The sequence below is a fragment of the Podarcis erhardii genome (assembly GCF_964252035.2).
Source record: "Podarcis erhardii genome assembly, chromosome: 5".
NCBI classification, from domain to species: domain Eukaryota; kingdom Metazoa; phylum Chordata; class Lepidosauria; order Squamata; family Lacertidae; genus Podarcis; species Podarcis erhardii.
This window is the reverse complement of record NC_138509.1, coordinates 3,730,059-3,745,668: the sequence shown is the minus strand read 5'-3', so window position 1 is coordinate 3,745,668 and position 15,610 is coordinate 3,730,059. Positions and strand designations below refer to the sequence as shown.

At 39.9% G+C, this 15,610-nt stretch overlaps 1 protein-coding gene across 3 annotated transcripts in view; it reads left to right on the top strand.

Moving 5' to 3' along the window:
* Nucleotides 1-15,610, top strand: part of LOC309341479 (rho GTPase-activating protein 8-like) — a 45,225-nt gene that overhangs the window by 9,248 nt on the left and 20,367 nt on the right. For all 3 annotated transcript variants that reach the window (XM_081861011.1, XM_081861009.1, XM_081861010.1), the window contains exons 2-7: nt 1,544-1,648; nt 4,686-4,826; nt 6,369-6,456; nt 6,776-6,907; nt 8,425-8,511; nt 14,966-15,064. In XM_081861011.1, the coding sequence (XP_081717137.1) occupies nt 1,603-1,648; nt 4,686-4,826; nt 6,369-6,456; nt 6,776-6,907; nt 8,425-8,511; nt 14,966-15,064 (593 nt within the window). In that variant the 5' untranslated portion in view covers nt 1,544-1,602. The remainder of the gene's footprint in view (nt 1-1,543; nt 1,649-4,685; nt 4,827-6,368; nt 6,457-6,775; nt 6,908-8,424; nt 8,512-14,965; nt 15,065-15,610) is intronic.

The window sequence follows — 15,610 nt, the reverse complement described above, 5'->3', positions numbered from 1 at the left end:
TTTAAAGATCCAGATCAATAGCTTTCTGCTTTACATTTAAATAAGAGGTGTAGCTGACAGCCAGAGGAACAAAGGGAAAGCATCAAAGAGTTAACAAACATTGCAAGGAATCCTTTGGCTTTGTTTCATCTATCCATTGATGCAGGTTCTTTTATTTTTTTTAACTGTTGTGTTTGCAGTTTCATTTTTTTTTTTAATGCCTACATGGCAACAATCTTTCTAGGCTGTCAAAAGGTAGTACTCATGAATGATACAAATTGGGGTTTATTGTAGAAGGTTTCCAAATTTTTATTGTGGAACATTTCCCTTCATTAGGCATTGAGGAAGAGTTAATTCTGGCAGTTCACTATAAACAGTAATACTTGGCGTCAAATGCTATTAAGGAGATTATGTTATCTCTTAGGAACAGAGAATGCTATGGTCAGGGGTAAATTAATTTCCTAGGGTGCTACAGTAATTTTTTTCTTGTAAATGGAAACTTTCTAATTGGAGCCCCTCAGGAACAATATGCTGAAAACTGGCCAGATGTTCTCTTTTCATGATCCCATCTCCCTTCGTGTTTTAACTTGTTTCTGATTTTTTTGCAGGGGCATTCTGGCACTGTTTAGAAAATCCTGGAAATAAACTTAGGCTGAAGGATTTGCTTCCCTAGACCTTTGGTGGGGCAGAGTGGGGGGGGCAGTTATTCAGAAAGGGGGCTCTGCCTCCCAAGAGCTTCTGCCTGCCTATCTGCCTGTTGCTTTTTACTCACACAGGGTCAATTTGGTGCTGAGGAAAAGACCCACTTCCTGATTCTTCCGGAGTCCATTGCCATGTGGGTAGGCAAAACTAACCTCCCATTTGCCTAGCCTTGGTCATCCCACTACAAGGAGGCAAGCAAGAACATTTCTGTTTTAAGTCCACTTTGGGCTGTGATTTAGATATTTGATTTTTCTGCTGTTCCCATACCTGCTCTCTTTTTGCTGCAGCTTAGGGTTTTAATGGTATTTTTATGTACATCAGGACTGGGCAGACTTTAGGATTGCAGAATCTATTTTGTTTTCCCGCTAGAATTCTGAGTTACACCAAGTGGATCAGGAAGGGAGACATAGAATGGAAGAACAAGTTGCTTCAGAGCCCATTGTCAGCCCAGGAGTTTCCTCGCAACACCAGAACTCAACTCTTCTCTTCTCTTCTCCTGCCCCAGTTTCCAGCAGCCTAATTTAGCAGAGAGAGAGAGAAAAAAATAATGCTTTTTCTCATCACCACTGCTAAAAGCATTGTGAGCTGGAAACAGTTGCTTATCCACTGCAGATCACTCAGACAGTTTCCTGAAGATCCATACTGATCTGCCCACTCTTGGAAAGGTGTTTGATGAATTTAATAAGAAATAAGCAAATAGGTGCCTTCTTTTTATTACAAGAGAAACTTGCAGAAAGGTCATGCAATGCTGAGTGCCTAGCACAGCTGCAACAAGATGTCTCTGGAACTGAGCCCTAAAACTATGCTCCGGTGAAGCTTTTCTCCTTCTCTCTGATTCTAATAATTTTCGTGTTTTTTTTAGGGTTGATCAAGGACTGAAGAACTAGAAGACAACATTGTCTGCATTGGATAGCTTTGTATATGGAAGGCATGTCAGAAATCGATTTTGAAAAGTTAGCTGAAATAGGTAAACTATAGATAGATCTATTACTGCCCATCAAGTGGTATCTTCTATATATTTCCAGATGATTTAGAAGACATTCTTCCCTAAGTAAAAAACTTTTGCCAGGATAGTGTAATATTTTTGAGTTACAACCGCTGCACTGGCATGTACCTTATTATCAAAAGCTATTAAGGTTGAAAGTTAGTTTAATACACACAGTTTAAATGAATTATTGGCATGTGTTCCCAGTGAAATTCTAGGCTATTGGAATAATGCTATCATCACATATTGTGGCACAAATGGGAGTCATTACTCTAAACAGACAAGTATTGAATGAGGCTAGAGACCTCCTGATTGTGTGTTATCTTTTGAAGATGTTCCAATGAACATAACCATATGGCCAACTCATTAGGGGGCCCATCATTTTTTTTTGGGGGGGGGAATCAATTCTAACATATAATAATATAGAAATTTGACTTTTGAAAACCCTGTTTATTCAGAAAACATAAATTGTATCTCACCACTAATACATAAAAGGGAGGAAATTGCACACAAATCATTGCATGTAAGAACAATCCTCTGTAGTTGGAAGCAGTATACCTTTGAGTGCTTGGATGCCTGGAACAAATAACAGCAGGTTGCCATCACCCCCTTACCCTGCTCATGAACTTCCAGAAGCATCTGGTTGGCTGCTGGACTAGAGGGATGCTTAATGTGACGCGGAAATAATATAATTCTTACTTTTTAAACATACTAACAGTGTTTACTGGTCCATTAAGAAAGCATTGCCTATTCACTTTGATAAATAATGACATAAGCTAATATTTAATATTAATAGATTTCCATTAGAGTTAATGCCTGATCATTTTTACATTTTAACTTTACAAAATAGTGTCTGTATAAAACTGTTTCTTCCTTGCTATTAAAATATGTCACTTTTAACATAAGTGCAATGGCTTATGCTTTATGCAATGTGAAAATTGGCATTGTGATAGTTAACTATTTCTGAAGAGAAACGGTCTCCTGTGTGGCTCGGATAACCCCTTTAAACCATGATCTATGTTTTAGGTGATATCACCATTGTTTTAAACCATGATCTATGTTTTAGGCGATATCACCATTGATATCCTTGATTAATTTATGAGCAGAGGGCGATGTATAGGTTACAAATTTATTGTAATGTATGATGGTCGTCCTTGTTTTTGTTTTGCTTCGGTTCCGGTTTGTCTTTTGTAAGTTTAGGCGATTTTAAATTTGGAGGTTTAAGTATAATATGTTGGTATGGGAAACTGTCGTGTAACGGGCCAATGGCCGTAATAAAGATCAATCCAATCCAATCTGTATTAATAATTATATGAATTATTAATTAAAAGTTAATGATTAATTTGTTATCCAGGATCTTTACACTGCTCTTTAAACTTTCTGATACAGTGGTGCCTCGCAAGACGAAAAGAATCCGTTCCGCGAGTCTCTTCGTCTAGCGGTTTTTTCGTATTGCGAAGCAAGCCCATTAGCAGATTAGCGCTATTAGCGACTTAGCGGCTTTTAGCGGCTAAGCGGATAAGCGGCTTAGCGGCTTAGAAAAAGGGGGGGGGAGGGAAAAAAAGTTGGAAAAACTCGCAAGACATTTCCGTCTTGCAAAGCAAGCCCATAGGGAAATTCGTCTTGCAAAGCACCTCCAAAACGGAAAACCCTTTCGTCTAGCGGGTTTTTCGTCTTGCGAGGCATTCGTCTTGCGGGGCACCACTGTAAATGTGATGTGCCAATAGCATTGGTGCTGTTAATGCTAACCATCTCCTTCCAAAATTTTTTAGAGGGCCTCTTCACCAGATATGCAGAAAATCTTCACAGTAACAACTGTAACATCAATGTTTTCCATTAATTTGTACACATTCCTATTATAATGCTATGTTAAAGGAGCAGTTTTCAGTGGTTTCTCTCTCCAGGAAGGCTTTCCCTCATTGTGGGAAGATATATTGGAAGCTGTCGTCTTAAGAAAATATATCCAGTCCACTCTACTCACATTGTTGATTCCTACACCAGGTGTAGCCAGTTTGCAGGGCCATGGACTGGACTCTGGGGTTCACCATTTCTCTCCTGTGGCCACACAGTACAGAGACAGGCAGTGGCAGACTGTTGTTTTTCAGAGCAGCTAGTCTTCTCATTGAGAAGAAATCCTTAATGAGTTTCTAGGGAACTCCAGGAACACATTTTGAAAATCTCAATAAGGATGTGTTCCCATTACTAGAGTGAAGTTGTCCCCTGCCCCACTCCTGATGCATCTCACAGCTTTCACCCCCTTCAGCTGTTCATATCAGCACGGGTTCATTAGTGCCATGTTCAATGCAAAGCATCATAGATTTAGAATTGCAGGGTGGGAAGACACCACAAGGGTCATCTGATCAACCTCCCTGCAATGCAGGAATCGTCTGTCCAACATGGAATCAAACCATGCACTCATGCACCAGTCTCATGCACTACAGACTGAGCTATCGCGACATCAAACAGTAGCGTTTTATAACAAATACATAGGCATTTTGGATAACTGTTGTATGAACACAGATTCAATAAAAACAAATAACTGTGTGTGGGAGGGTTATTGGTTTTGTTTGTTATTCTTGTATGTATTTTTGTGTTTTGTATTGTAAACTGCCCTTTGATCTTCGAATGAGGGCGGTATAGAAATTTTATAAATTAAAAAAAGTAAAATAGACAAAATTAAAAACCCATCACTGGAAATTCACTGCCATAAAAACACAGTGATTGTCATTGGCTTATATGGCTTTAAAGGGGGAGTGGGCAATTTCACCATCTAGCACTGGTCACAGACCTGTCAATACTGGAAACCCCAGCAAGGGAGAGTGGCAGCCTTCAAGCCCCAGTTGTGAGCTGCCCAGATGGATTTGCTTGGCAGCAAACAGGAATCTGGACTAGAAGTACTTGGCATCTGAATAACTGGAATATATTAATAAAGAACAGTATTCTTTTTTTAATTATTTGGTCCTGAGTTACTGGGTTGTTGTTTTTTTGTAAATATACCTAAATATGCTTTTTGCTTCAGAATTAAGGAAAGATGAGGCCGAAAATGCAGAACTTGAAGGGAGCCAGGTATCATTTGCTTCTGTGTCAAATGGTGATGCTGAAATAAGCCCAACACACCCATATTATGATGTGGCCAGACATAATATACTTCACCTTGTAGGTATGTTTGCTGAAAACCTCTTTGGCATCTTCTTTGTATTTGCAAATCGTTTAATTTTTCTGCTTTAAGTTATTTAACCTGTAATAAAGAAATACAGTCCCTTGGAGGATTAGGGCAAAAATAGAAGCCTGCAAATAGAAGAGAAGCAAATGGGTGACCAGATCAGCCCCTCACTCGGACCGATCTCTGGCATCTTGCTTCCAATCCAAGTGTCGGACTGGGACTGGGAGACCAGGGTTCAAATCCCTCAGCCATGAAGGGCACTGAGTCGCCTTGGGCCAGTCACTGTCTGTTTGCCTAACTACCACACAGGGATGTTGTCATGATAAAATGGAGAAGGGGAGAAATGTGTGAAAAACAAACCCTGAACACTTTGGAGAAAAGGTGGGATGCAAATTAACAACAGCAACAATATCCAAGGATCTTCCCACTTTGTGTAGCTTTTTCTCGCGTGATGACAAGGCACAGACAAAGGGCTCATCTTTCCCACAGTCAGCGGTGGAGGAAGCCCCTCAGGTGCCTGGGGCGGCGCACCCAGGGGCAGGGCGAGCTGCCCATAGGGGTGGGGCCCATAGGGGTGGGGCCTCTGGAGTCTGCCTGCCTCTCCTACTCAGCTGCCCTACAGCTGGGGGGCGGGGGGAGGCAGCAGGCAGACTGTTTGGGCAGCACGGAGCCTGTGTGTGCCCAAGTCACTGCATCTCTCCCAAGAGACATGCGTGACTCTGGTGCAGCATCCCTGCCCACAGTGTGAGTCCTGAGAGAAGCTTTGGCAGGACCATTCACTTATTTTGAGGTTCAGCTGTTCACTCATGTGTTTATGTATGTATATATTTTGGCTTATGCAAGTGTGAAAACAGAGGAGAGCATCTCAAGTTGTTCACACACAGAGGAGTGGGCTAAAGATCCTATTGAAGGTTTCTCAGCTTACCTGTGTGTAAGTCAGCAATCTTACTGGCTCATCAACCCTTGCTCAGATATTCAGATGTAGGGTTGCCACTCATCCTGTATAATACGGCATCTTCCCATATTTCAGTGTAAAATGCTGTGTCCTGTATTGATTATTGAACACAGTTTGTCCTGCTAGCCTCTCTCCTCCCCCCCCCCCAAGTTAGGGATCCTCTCCAAATGCCCACCCCTGCTCCTATAGGGCAGGCATTGGGAGAAACCACCTCTCACTTCTTTCATTTCCTTTTTTCTCCTCTCTCCCTCTCCTCATCCCACCCCAAAGGAGGAGCAAACCAGGCTGGGAGTGCAGGGGCCCATCAATAGATTCAGAAGCTCTAGCAACAAGTGGTTTTGTGTCAGTGCAGCCCAGAAGCCCCATTTGTGAACATGGTTATCTGCATGATATTTGGGAGAGGAGTTGGGGGAGAAGTAGCTCCCCACAACAGCTTGTTTTTAATAATTGCTGATCCACTCTCAATTTATCTTACATCCTCCTATTAAACTTTTGTCCTCCAGCATGAAAAGCTTTGCATTTAAAACATGTGCATTTAGAGTGAAATTATCACCCTGATAACTAAACTCTTGTTGGTTTACCAGGTGATGATAATTTGGGGAGAAAAGTGATTGCTTTCAGTTGCTGCCGTTTGCCTCCTTCCTATCAACTTAATCACAGACGGTTATTAGAGTAAGTCTTTTCTTATTTTCACTCATGTGTCAACAGGCAGGGCAGGGCGGGGGCTACATCCATTATAGCTTTCCAATTGTCAGCCGTAAAATCGAGCATCATTCACTTCATCATTGAATTATGCTCTTTCTTTGTATTTGAATGATCTCTGAACAAGCTTTTAATACTAGCAAGTCCTGTGGGGGATGTTCAATGTTTGGTATGAAACATGAAAATAGTATGTATCAGGCCATTGGGCACCTGTATTCCTTCTTTTCTTTAGAGCTAAAGAACCACAGTGAAAATACAGTGTATTTATTGGTGTGTTCTTTTATTCCAGATATTTAAAGTATGCACTGGACCAGTATGTGGAAAATGATTACACAGTGGTCTACTTTCACTATGGACTGAACAGTAAGAATAAACCCTCCCTGAGTTGGTTGCAAAGCGCCTACAAAGAATTTGACAGGAAGTATGTTTTCTAAATTATGCTTTTTAAAAATAAAAATTAAAAAAATCACCATTATAAAGGCATCGTTTGGCCAGGTTTTTCCCACTTTTAATTAAAAATTGATTGCATTTCCATCCTGCCCCCCTCTTCCTGGCGCACGTGATAGCACATATTTGGTCTTCCTATTTTTGTCATCACAATAACCTAGAGCTTAAGCTGCCTTTGCAGAAAGGCCTGTGGCACTCATTCACAGAAGGGAGGAGATCTAGATGAACTTTGTCCTATATGATTAGGGTGGCATGATTTAAAACAGATTAACAATATTTACCAGGCTTTTGGCATATCAGAAGCATTCTGACTTCACAATTGTTGCATGGGATAGAAATAACATTGCGAGGAGAGGGAGAATTGCTGTCTTTAGTCTCCCTGGGTTGATGGAGTGCAAGCTGCTGGATCCCATAGTGATGTTTTCACTTCTGCAAGAAATTCGCCTGTTTGTCCCTGTCCTCATGCAGAAAAATAGTGAACAAGCAGGAAGCTCCATATGCCTGGCAAATCGGTCAAACTCTAAGGCAACCTGCACCTGTTACTAGAATCCCAACCACCATGAACTTAGAATGCACAAAGGAGTATTCACTCCTTTGGATTTGCCTTGCAGTGCTACAAAGTCCTAGAAATCTTTTGCACTGGCATAGCACCACATCAATAACAGATTTAACCTAATTTTTCCTGCCTCCAACCACCCACAGCTCAACTGTCAGTACATCTTGCATAGCTCAGGAGTGACAGGTCTAGACAGAAGAGGGGTAAAACAAAGGATATTCAGGGTGGGGGTGCACCTAGCCCACCCAGCAACCCCTGTGACTACTATGAACTTGGTTTAAAAATACTTTGGGAGATAGTAGCAGCACTGGGCAGGGCAAGGAAGGGCACTTGTTAAACTTGCTCCTCATATGGATGTGTGGGCATCTTAATGAGCTCCTCTGGCTGCCTCCAACATGTTACTATAAAGAAGGCTGTGCTGATCATATATCATTATGGTCAATGCCATATTCCAGGTATCTTTAAGAATGCGAAGTAAAATACTTAAAGGAAAATGATTAAGTTGGAAATTCATTCCAGTGTGAAACTTTCTTTTTTAATGAATGAATAACAGAAATTGGAATCAAATAATGGTTTCCATCTCTTGAATTTCTAAAGATCTTCTCCCTTCTTGCTACCTTTTTTCTTTCTCCATTTCCCACACACTTTTTTTTCCATTTAGAGAGATTTTCCCCACCATTATTATACCCACAAAACAATTCAGATACTGGTTTGTAATGTAATCGCTGTATAATCTTCACCTACTTCAGTTCCATCAGGACTGACCATTTCTTCTTTTCATTTTACATTCAATTCCTCTGAATTAGATGTACTTGAAACGAATACTGTATAATGTTCCAGTAATAAAAACTCCCCCCACATTCAATTGCAGCTCCACTCCACTACAGCATGTAACGTTCAGAAGTCTCCTAACAATTTAATTTTCTTTTCTGCAGGTATAAGAAAAATCTGAAAGCGCTCTACATTGTACATCCAACCAATTTCATAAAAATTATTTGGAACATTTTTAAACCTCTAATCAGGTACATATTGGTTTGCTGAAGACAATTTTGTGCTTAGCTGAAGGGTAGTTTGCTTTTTTGTTATTGTTAAGTGGATTTCTAGAAACATCTGTGTTATAGAAATCACAAGGTAAAAATACTTGGGGAGCCTGCCAATGAAATACCCGGTATATTATGGGTGATGAGGACTAGGCATGAGTACGTGAAATTATTTTATTTTATGTTTCCTCCTAACTTTGCTGTTTACTGTGTTCAGAGTTCTCACTCTTCCCACTCTGTTCCATTGTGCTCACTCTGTTGATGTCAGATACTTTCTCCTCTGTTACTTGCTGTCTGATCCTAAACATGTGTTGATGGAACTAAATCTCAGTGAGTTCATAAGACTTAACTTCCCAGCATCCTAGAGTACTCCTGCCTCCTTCCCAAAGCCTAGTTAGCACTTTCCTAGCTGGGGGGGGGGAGGTGAGAGGGCTCTAGGACCCTGCCAGAGCCTTGCACCTCCTTCCCAAAGCCCTGGGGCATCAGATAATGCCTCCTACACAACAAGGCAGTGTGTGGCCCACAGGTCCCATGTCCAAGTACTCTTGCAGCCCACTTGGTATGAAAACATGGACCGCTCTGGTCTAGATCCTCTCCATTAGTGTGGTGCTTAGGTACATATGGGATCTAGTGGAGTTCTTTTCATCTTCAGAGCTCCTTTTGCTAAAAGTCCCCTCCCTTAGATTTCAGCTGGTGGGCTGAGATTCAGAGAACATTTGTGTGTGTGTGTTTGTGTGTTTAATGTTCAAGAAGTTTCCAAATCCAAGAACTTACAAGGCACCTGAGAAGAACTGCTTTCTTTCTTCTGTTTCAAGCTGAGAGGAAGAATAGTTTAGAGGTTCATGGGCGTAGGAGTAGGTGTTGGGTGCCTTTTCCAGTGATTGGAAACACTCATGTTTATCTCCACCCCATCCTTGAAGTTGGCTTTTTCCAGTCAGGGAGAGAGTGAAAGGGCTGGGTTCCATGCCATTAGAAAGCAGCAAAACCATAAAACATTGATGTCAAGGTAGCAGATTCTGCAGAACAGGAAGCCCTCCTGAGGTGAAGAGCAAATTATTTAAGGCACTGCTTCCATGGGTAACGCAATCTGGTTTTGCTTGTTCGTGTGTGTTTTTCTTTTGGAATTCGCTAATAGGCTGGCATAAATGCTTCATTTTATCATGGAAGAACATCCTGGAAGGCCTAACTAGGTTTGTACACATTTGAGGATCAAGTGTGTTAATTCTGTAAAAGTACTTCCTTGACAGCAGAAGCCAACTCTTTGCGTTAATTAATTTCTTCTAATTAAAATTTCTGCTGTCTTCCACTAGAGGGTGCTGGTGCATGCAGAGCTGGGCTTTCAATGCTATTCTGCAGAATAATTTACAGAAATGGGAATAATATTAACAGTATGTTAGCCCAATTTGTGTCTTATTTTCAGGGTCCAAGTAAGGGATACATGAAAGGGTACTCTCTCTGGGGCCCAGAGATCTGAGACTTTACCCCCATTACCATTAAGTTCTAGATCATGCTTGATTATGTTTATGGGTATCCTATCCTATGTTCATAGTGTTTGGACCTTGTAAGGTGTGCTGGAGCCAATCAGAAGCAGAGTTTGAACAGAATGATCAATATTTTGAACAGTGAGTTTCTGGCCCAAATCCTTCTCTACAAAAGGGAGAGCATGCTGTTAATCTAGGACGTGTAGTTCAAGAGACAAAGAGATTTGTGCTTCCCTGTGTGAAATGGTCTTGCACAGACTGCCAGCCGCAGAGTCCCATGCGCATAGGGACAACTGTGGGAGGGACAAAGCATCATGATAATTTGGGATATTGATCCCAAAAGCAGTGGGAGCCAATTCTGCTGATTTACAGACCCCAAATATCAGTGAGTAAATGTCTAGTTAGTGAGCACACACCATACAGGAGTGGAGTGCTGAGGCTATTATTGTCCTGAGTGAATGTAATGGAAACAAATAGGCAAACATCTTCTCAAATTTTGATGTGAATCATCCCAGCATCATAGAATTGTAGAATTAGAAGGCACCACAAGTCATCTGGTCCAACCCCTCAATACAGGAATCTCTGCTAAAGCGTTCATGACAGATGGCCATCCATCCTTTGCTTAAAAACCTCCAAGGAAGAAGAGTCCACCGCCTCCCGAGGGAGACTCTTCCACTGTTGAACAGCTCTTGTTGTCAGAAAGTTCTTCCTGATGTTTAGTCAGAATCTCATTTCTTGCAACTTGAAACTGTTGGTTCAGCTCCTACCCTCTGGAGCAGGAGAAAACAAGCTTATTCCATCTTCCATGTGACATTCCTTGAGATATTTGAAGATGGCTGTCATATCTCCTGTCAGTCTCCTCTTTCCCAAACTAAACACACCCATCTCTCTCTCTTTTTTTTTTTTTGTAATAATTTTTATTAATTTTCATAAAACCAAAAAACACACAAATAAACAACACATGACTTCCCCACGCCTCCCCTTCACTGCACCCCTGTTTCAGAAATTTTTAGCAATCCTTCATTCCTTTTCAATATTTCGTTTCCCTCAAAATTTTCTTAACTTAACTATTTACAGCTATAGTTCTTTATTTCTTGACCCTTAACATTTTATCAGTCCGAAATTTTGCAACAGTTCTTAAGATATAGTTTAAATTTTTTCCAGTCTTCTTCCACCGTCTCTCTCCTTTGATCACGGATTCTGCCGGTCATCTCTGCCAGTCCCATAAATTCAGTCACCTTCGTCTGCCATTCTTCCAGAGTAGGTAATTCTTGCATCTTCCAATACTTTGCCAGGAGAATTCTTGCTGCTGTGGTTGCGTACATAAAAAAGGTTTTATCTTTCTTTGGTACCAATTGGCCGACGATGCCCAAGAGAAAAGCCTCCGGTTTCTTTGCAAATGTCCACTTAAGGACTTTCTTAATTTCATTATAGATCATTTCCCAGTAGGCTTTAACCTTAGGGCAGGTCCACCAAAGATGATAGAAAGTTCCTTCGCATTCATTACATTTCCAGCATTTATTATTGGGCAAATGATATATCTTTGCAAGCTTGACTGGAGTCATGTACCACCTATAGATCATTTTCATTATGTTTTCTTTCAAGGCACTACATGCCGTAAATTTAAGGCCTGTGGTCCATAACTGCTCCCAGTCAGCAAACATAATATCATGACCAACATCTTGTGCCCACTTAATCATAGCTGATTTAACTGTTTCATCCTGTGTATTCCATTTCAGCAACAAGTTATACATTTTAGACAGATTCTTAATATTGGTCTCTAACAGTTCTGTTTCCAATTTTGACCTCTCTTTCTGAAATCCTAATTTCTTGTCCTGCTTAAAAGTCTCATTTATCTGATAATAATGTAACCAGTCTCGAACTTTGGATTTTAATTTCTCAAAGCTCTGTAATTTGACTTTTTCACCATCATACTCTATAATTTCACTATATTTCGGCCAATTTGAATCCATATTAAGTTTTTTAACTGCTCTAGCTTCCATTGGTGACAACCATCTGGGTGTTTTATTTTCCAGCAAATCCTTATATCGATTCCAAACATTATATAAAGCTTTCCTGACAATATGATTTTTAAAGCCTTTATAGATCTTTGCCTTGTCATACCATAAATATGCATGCCAGCCAAAATTGTTATCATACCCTTCCAAATCTAAAATATCTGTGTCTTCAAGAAGTAGCCATTGCTTCAGCCAGCAGAAAGCTGCTGCTTCATAATAGAGTCTTAAGTCCGGCAGCGCAAAACCCCCCCTTTCTTTTGCATCAGTTAAAATCTTAAATTTTATTCTGGGTTTTTTGCCCTGCCAGACAAATTTTGATATATCTTTCTGCCACTTCTTGAAACAATCCATCTTATCTATAATTTGTAGTGTCTGGAACAAAAACAACAATCTCGGCAATACATTCATCTTAATAACAGCAATTCGGCCTAACAAGGATAATCTCAATCTAGACCATGTGTCAAAATCTTTCTTCACTTCCGACCAACATTTCTCATAGTTGTCTTTAAACAAATTCATATTTTTAGATGTTAGATTCACCCCTAGATATTTCACCTTTTTTGTTATCTCCAAGCCAGTTTCTCTTTGAAAACTATCTTTTTCCCCCATCGTTAGATTTTTTTCCAGTACCTTTGTCTTTTGTTTGTTTAATTTAAAACCAGCCACCTGACCAAATATTTCAATTAACTCTAAAACTCTTTTTGTGCTGGCTCCTGGCTGTTGTAAAGTCAAAACTAGATCATCTGCAAATGCTCTTAACTTATATTGTTTAGCTCCGAGGTGTATTCCTTCAACCAGCTGGTCCCTTCTAATCATATTCAACAACACCTCCAGGACCGATATAAACAATAGAGGGGATATTGGGCAACCCTGTCGTGTCCCTTTTTCTATTGGAATTTCATCCATGACTACACCATTCACAATTAATTTAGCTTTTTGCTCTGAATATATTGCACCTATACCGTTTTCAAAGTTTTGGCCTACCCCCATCCCATGGAGATTCCTCTTCATAAAACTCCAAGAGATATTGTCAAAGGCTTTCTCCGCATCCACAAAAATTAAAACTGCTTTTCTATTTATATCAGTCTCCAGTAGTTCCAAAATATCTATAATATTCCTTACATTATCTGACATATGTCTCCCTGGGAGAAAGCCTGTTTGATCTTTATGAATCTCCTCTAACAACACTTTTTAAAATCTTTTTGCTAAAATGTCTGCAAAAATTTTATAATCCACATTTAAGAGTGATATAGGGCGGTAGTTCTTAACTTGATGTTTCTCAGTTTCTGTCTTCGGTATAAGTGAGATGAATGCTTCTTTCCACGATTCGGGAGCCTTTTTCCCCTCCAAAATTTGGTTACACACTTCTTTCAGTGGTTGTATTAACCATTCCTTCATTTCTTTATAGTATCTTGCCGTCAGTCCATCTGGCCCTGGTGATTTTCCTGGTTGCATATTCTGGATGGCACCCTCGATTTCCTGATTCGTAATTTTTTCATTTAAACTCCTCTTATTTTTTTCCGAGATCTTTGATAGTCCATATTTTTTAATAAATTCTTCTATCTCTTGTTCATCTTTCGGCCCTTGTGCATATAATTTCTTAAAGAAACTTTGAAAACAATTACTAATTTCATTTGGTTTATTTATAAATTTTCCCTCTACTTCAAGGGACGTCACAGTGTTCAGCTTTTGTCTCTTTTTCAATTGCCATGACAGCAATTTCCCACATTTGTCAGCTGATTCAAAAGTTTTTTGCCTCATTTGTTTTATTTTCCATTCTATTTCTTGGTTCATCAGTTCCATGTATTGGCACACCCATCTCTCTCAACTGTTCCTCATAAGACTTGGTTTCCAGACCCTTAATCATCTTTCTTGGAACAATTTCAGCTCACTCCCGTTGAATATTGGACGAACTGCTTCTGACACTATCTTTAAAAAAGAGAGAAGACTCTTTAGTGCTTCATCAAGTTTGTCTGTAGTGTATGCTATCACAGCAATACGGGAAAAGCTTCCAAGCTTCTTTCCCATGCCCCTCTGACTGCAGGAACCATGTGGAAGGGGCAGATAAGATCATTTCTGCTTGGGAAGTGTAGCCCTTTGTAGGGATCAAAGTTCTCGCCAGAAAAACAACAACATCAAATTATTCCTGCAACACATGTGGGATTGTCAGAGAATTCCAATGGAAATGGGAGTGGAAATTCCCAGTGTTTACTTATTCATCATGCATCTGGAACAGAAATCAATCCAGTGAATATTCATTGCTGTTTTCATTCCACAAATGATATATAATTGGTAATTCCCCTCCCCCCTAATTTGCATTGGGTTTCCTTTGCATTGAAAAGAATAGTGTGGAATATCCTAATAATAGCAACATTAATTGGTTTGCATTGGAATCCGAGCTGTAGCAGAATAGAAACTACACAGCCAACACTGACACCTACATCCAGATATTAGCAGGAGCAGGAAGGGGGTTTCCATTCTGTCAAGGCAGTGAAGAATTGGACCTATGGAAACTGCTGCCATACAATTTAATCTTTCCATATAAAGCAAGGCACAAATTGCTTTGCCAGCAATAAGGTCTATTTTTTTTCACTTAACTATTGACATAGAAAGCTTAACAGAACATACTCTTTCCATACATTTTTTATGCTGCATTAAAATAAAGGTTTTTGTTTCCCTCTCAAAACAATGGTTTCTATATCTATGCAAATAGCAGTTATATTAGGATGGAAGACAGTCATTTTTATTCAAATTAGACTCAAGCATGGTATCTTTATGTTTGATCAAATGAAAATGAACGCATCTTGTGCCTTGGCTGCTTTAATCATAGTCCACTTTGGGCACTCACGCTGACTTTTAGGTTTCATAATATTAAAGTAACACTTTCAGGAAATATTCCTAATTCCTGTGTTTGTATAAATTTTCTTATATTTTTAGTCACAAGTTTGGAAAAAAGGTAATCTATCTGAATTACCTGAGTGACCTAAGAGACCATCTTAAATACGACCAACTTAAGATCCCTCAAGAAGTTATTCGGTATGTAACACGTTCAAAACAGTCCTTAAGGTTCTTCTTTTAAAAAAGGGGGGGGAAAGGTCTTATATTAAATTGTTTTCCTTTTTCAGACAACTTCACTAAATTTCTGTCTGATTAAATGTTTGATATACCTGATCAAACTTGGCTACATGTTATCGTACAAAGTGCATTGTCACCAGTAATAACATCTAAGAAATGTTGAATGATTCACCACAGAGAAAGTAAATAGGTATCTGCAGGGGTTACACGTGGACCAGCCTTGTAAGTTATGCAGCAGAATTTCATTTGGGCTGTATTTATTCTGCGTTGAAAAGGAAAAGGAAATTCTGCCTCCAGTAATCCAAACTGTGCACCGAGAAAAGCTGGTTTTTGCAACTTCTTCAAATTATGTGAACATTATGTGAAATGTGTTCCTACTTTACTTATTTTACTTCATTATGATAACATATGAATGTAAGATGAGCCTGCTGGATCAGACCAATGGCCCATTTAGTCCAGCATCCTGTTCTTGCAATGGCTGACCGGATGGATGCCTCTGGGGGGCCC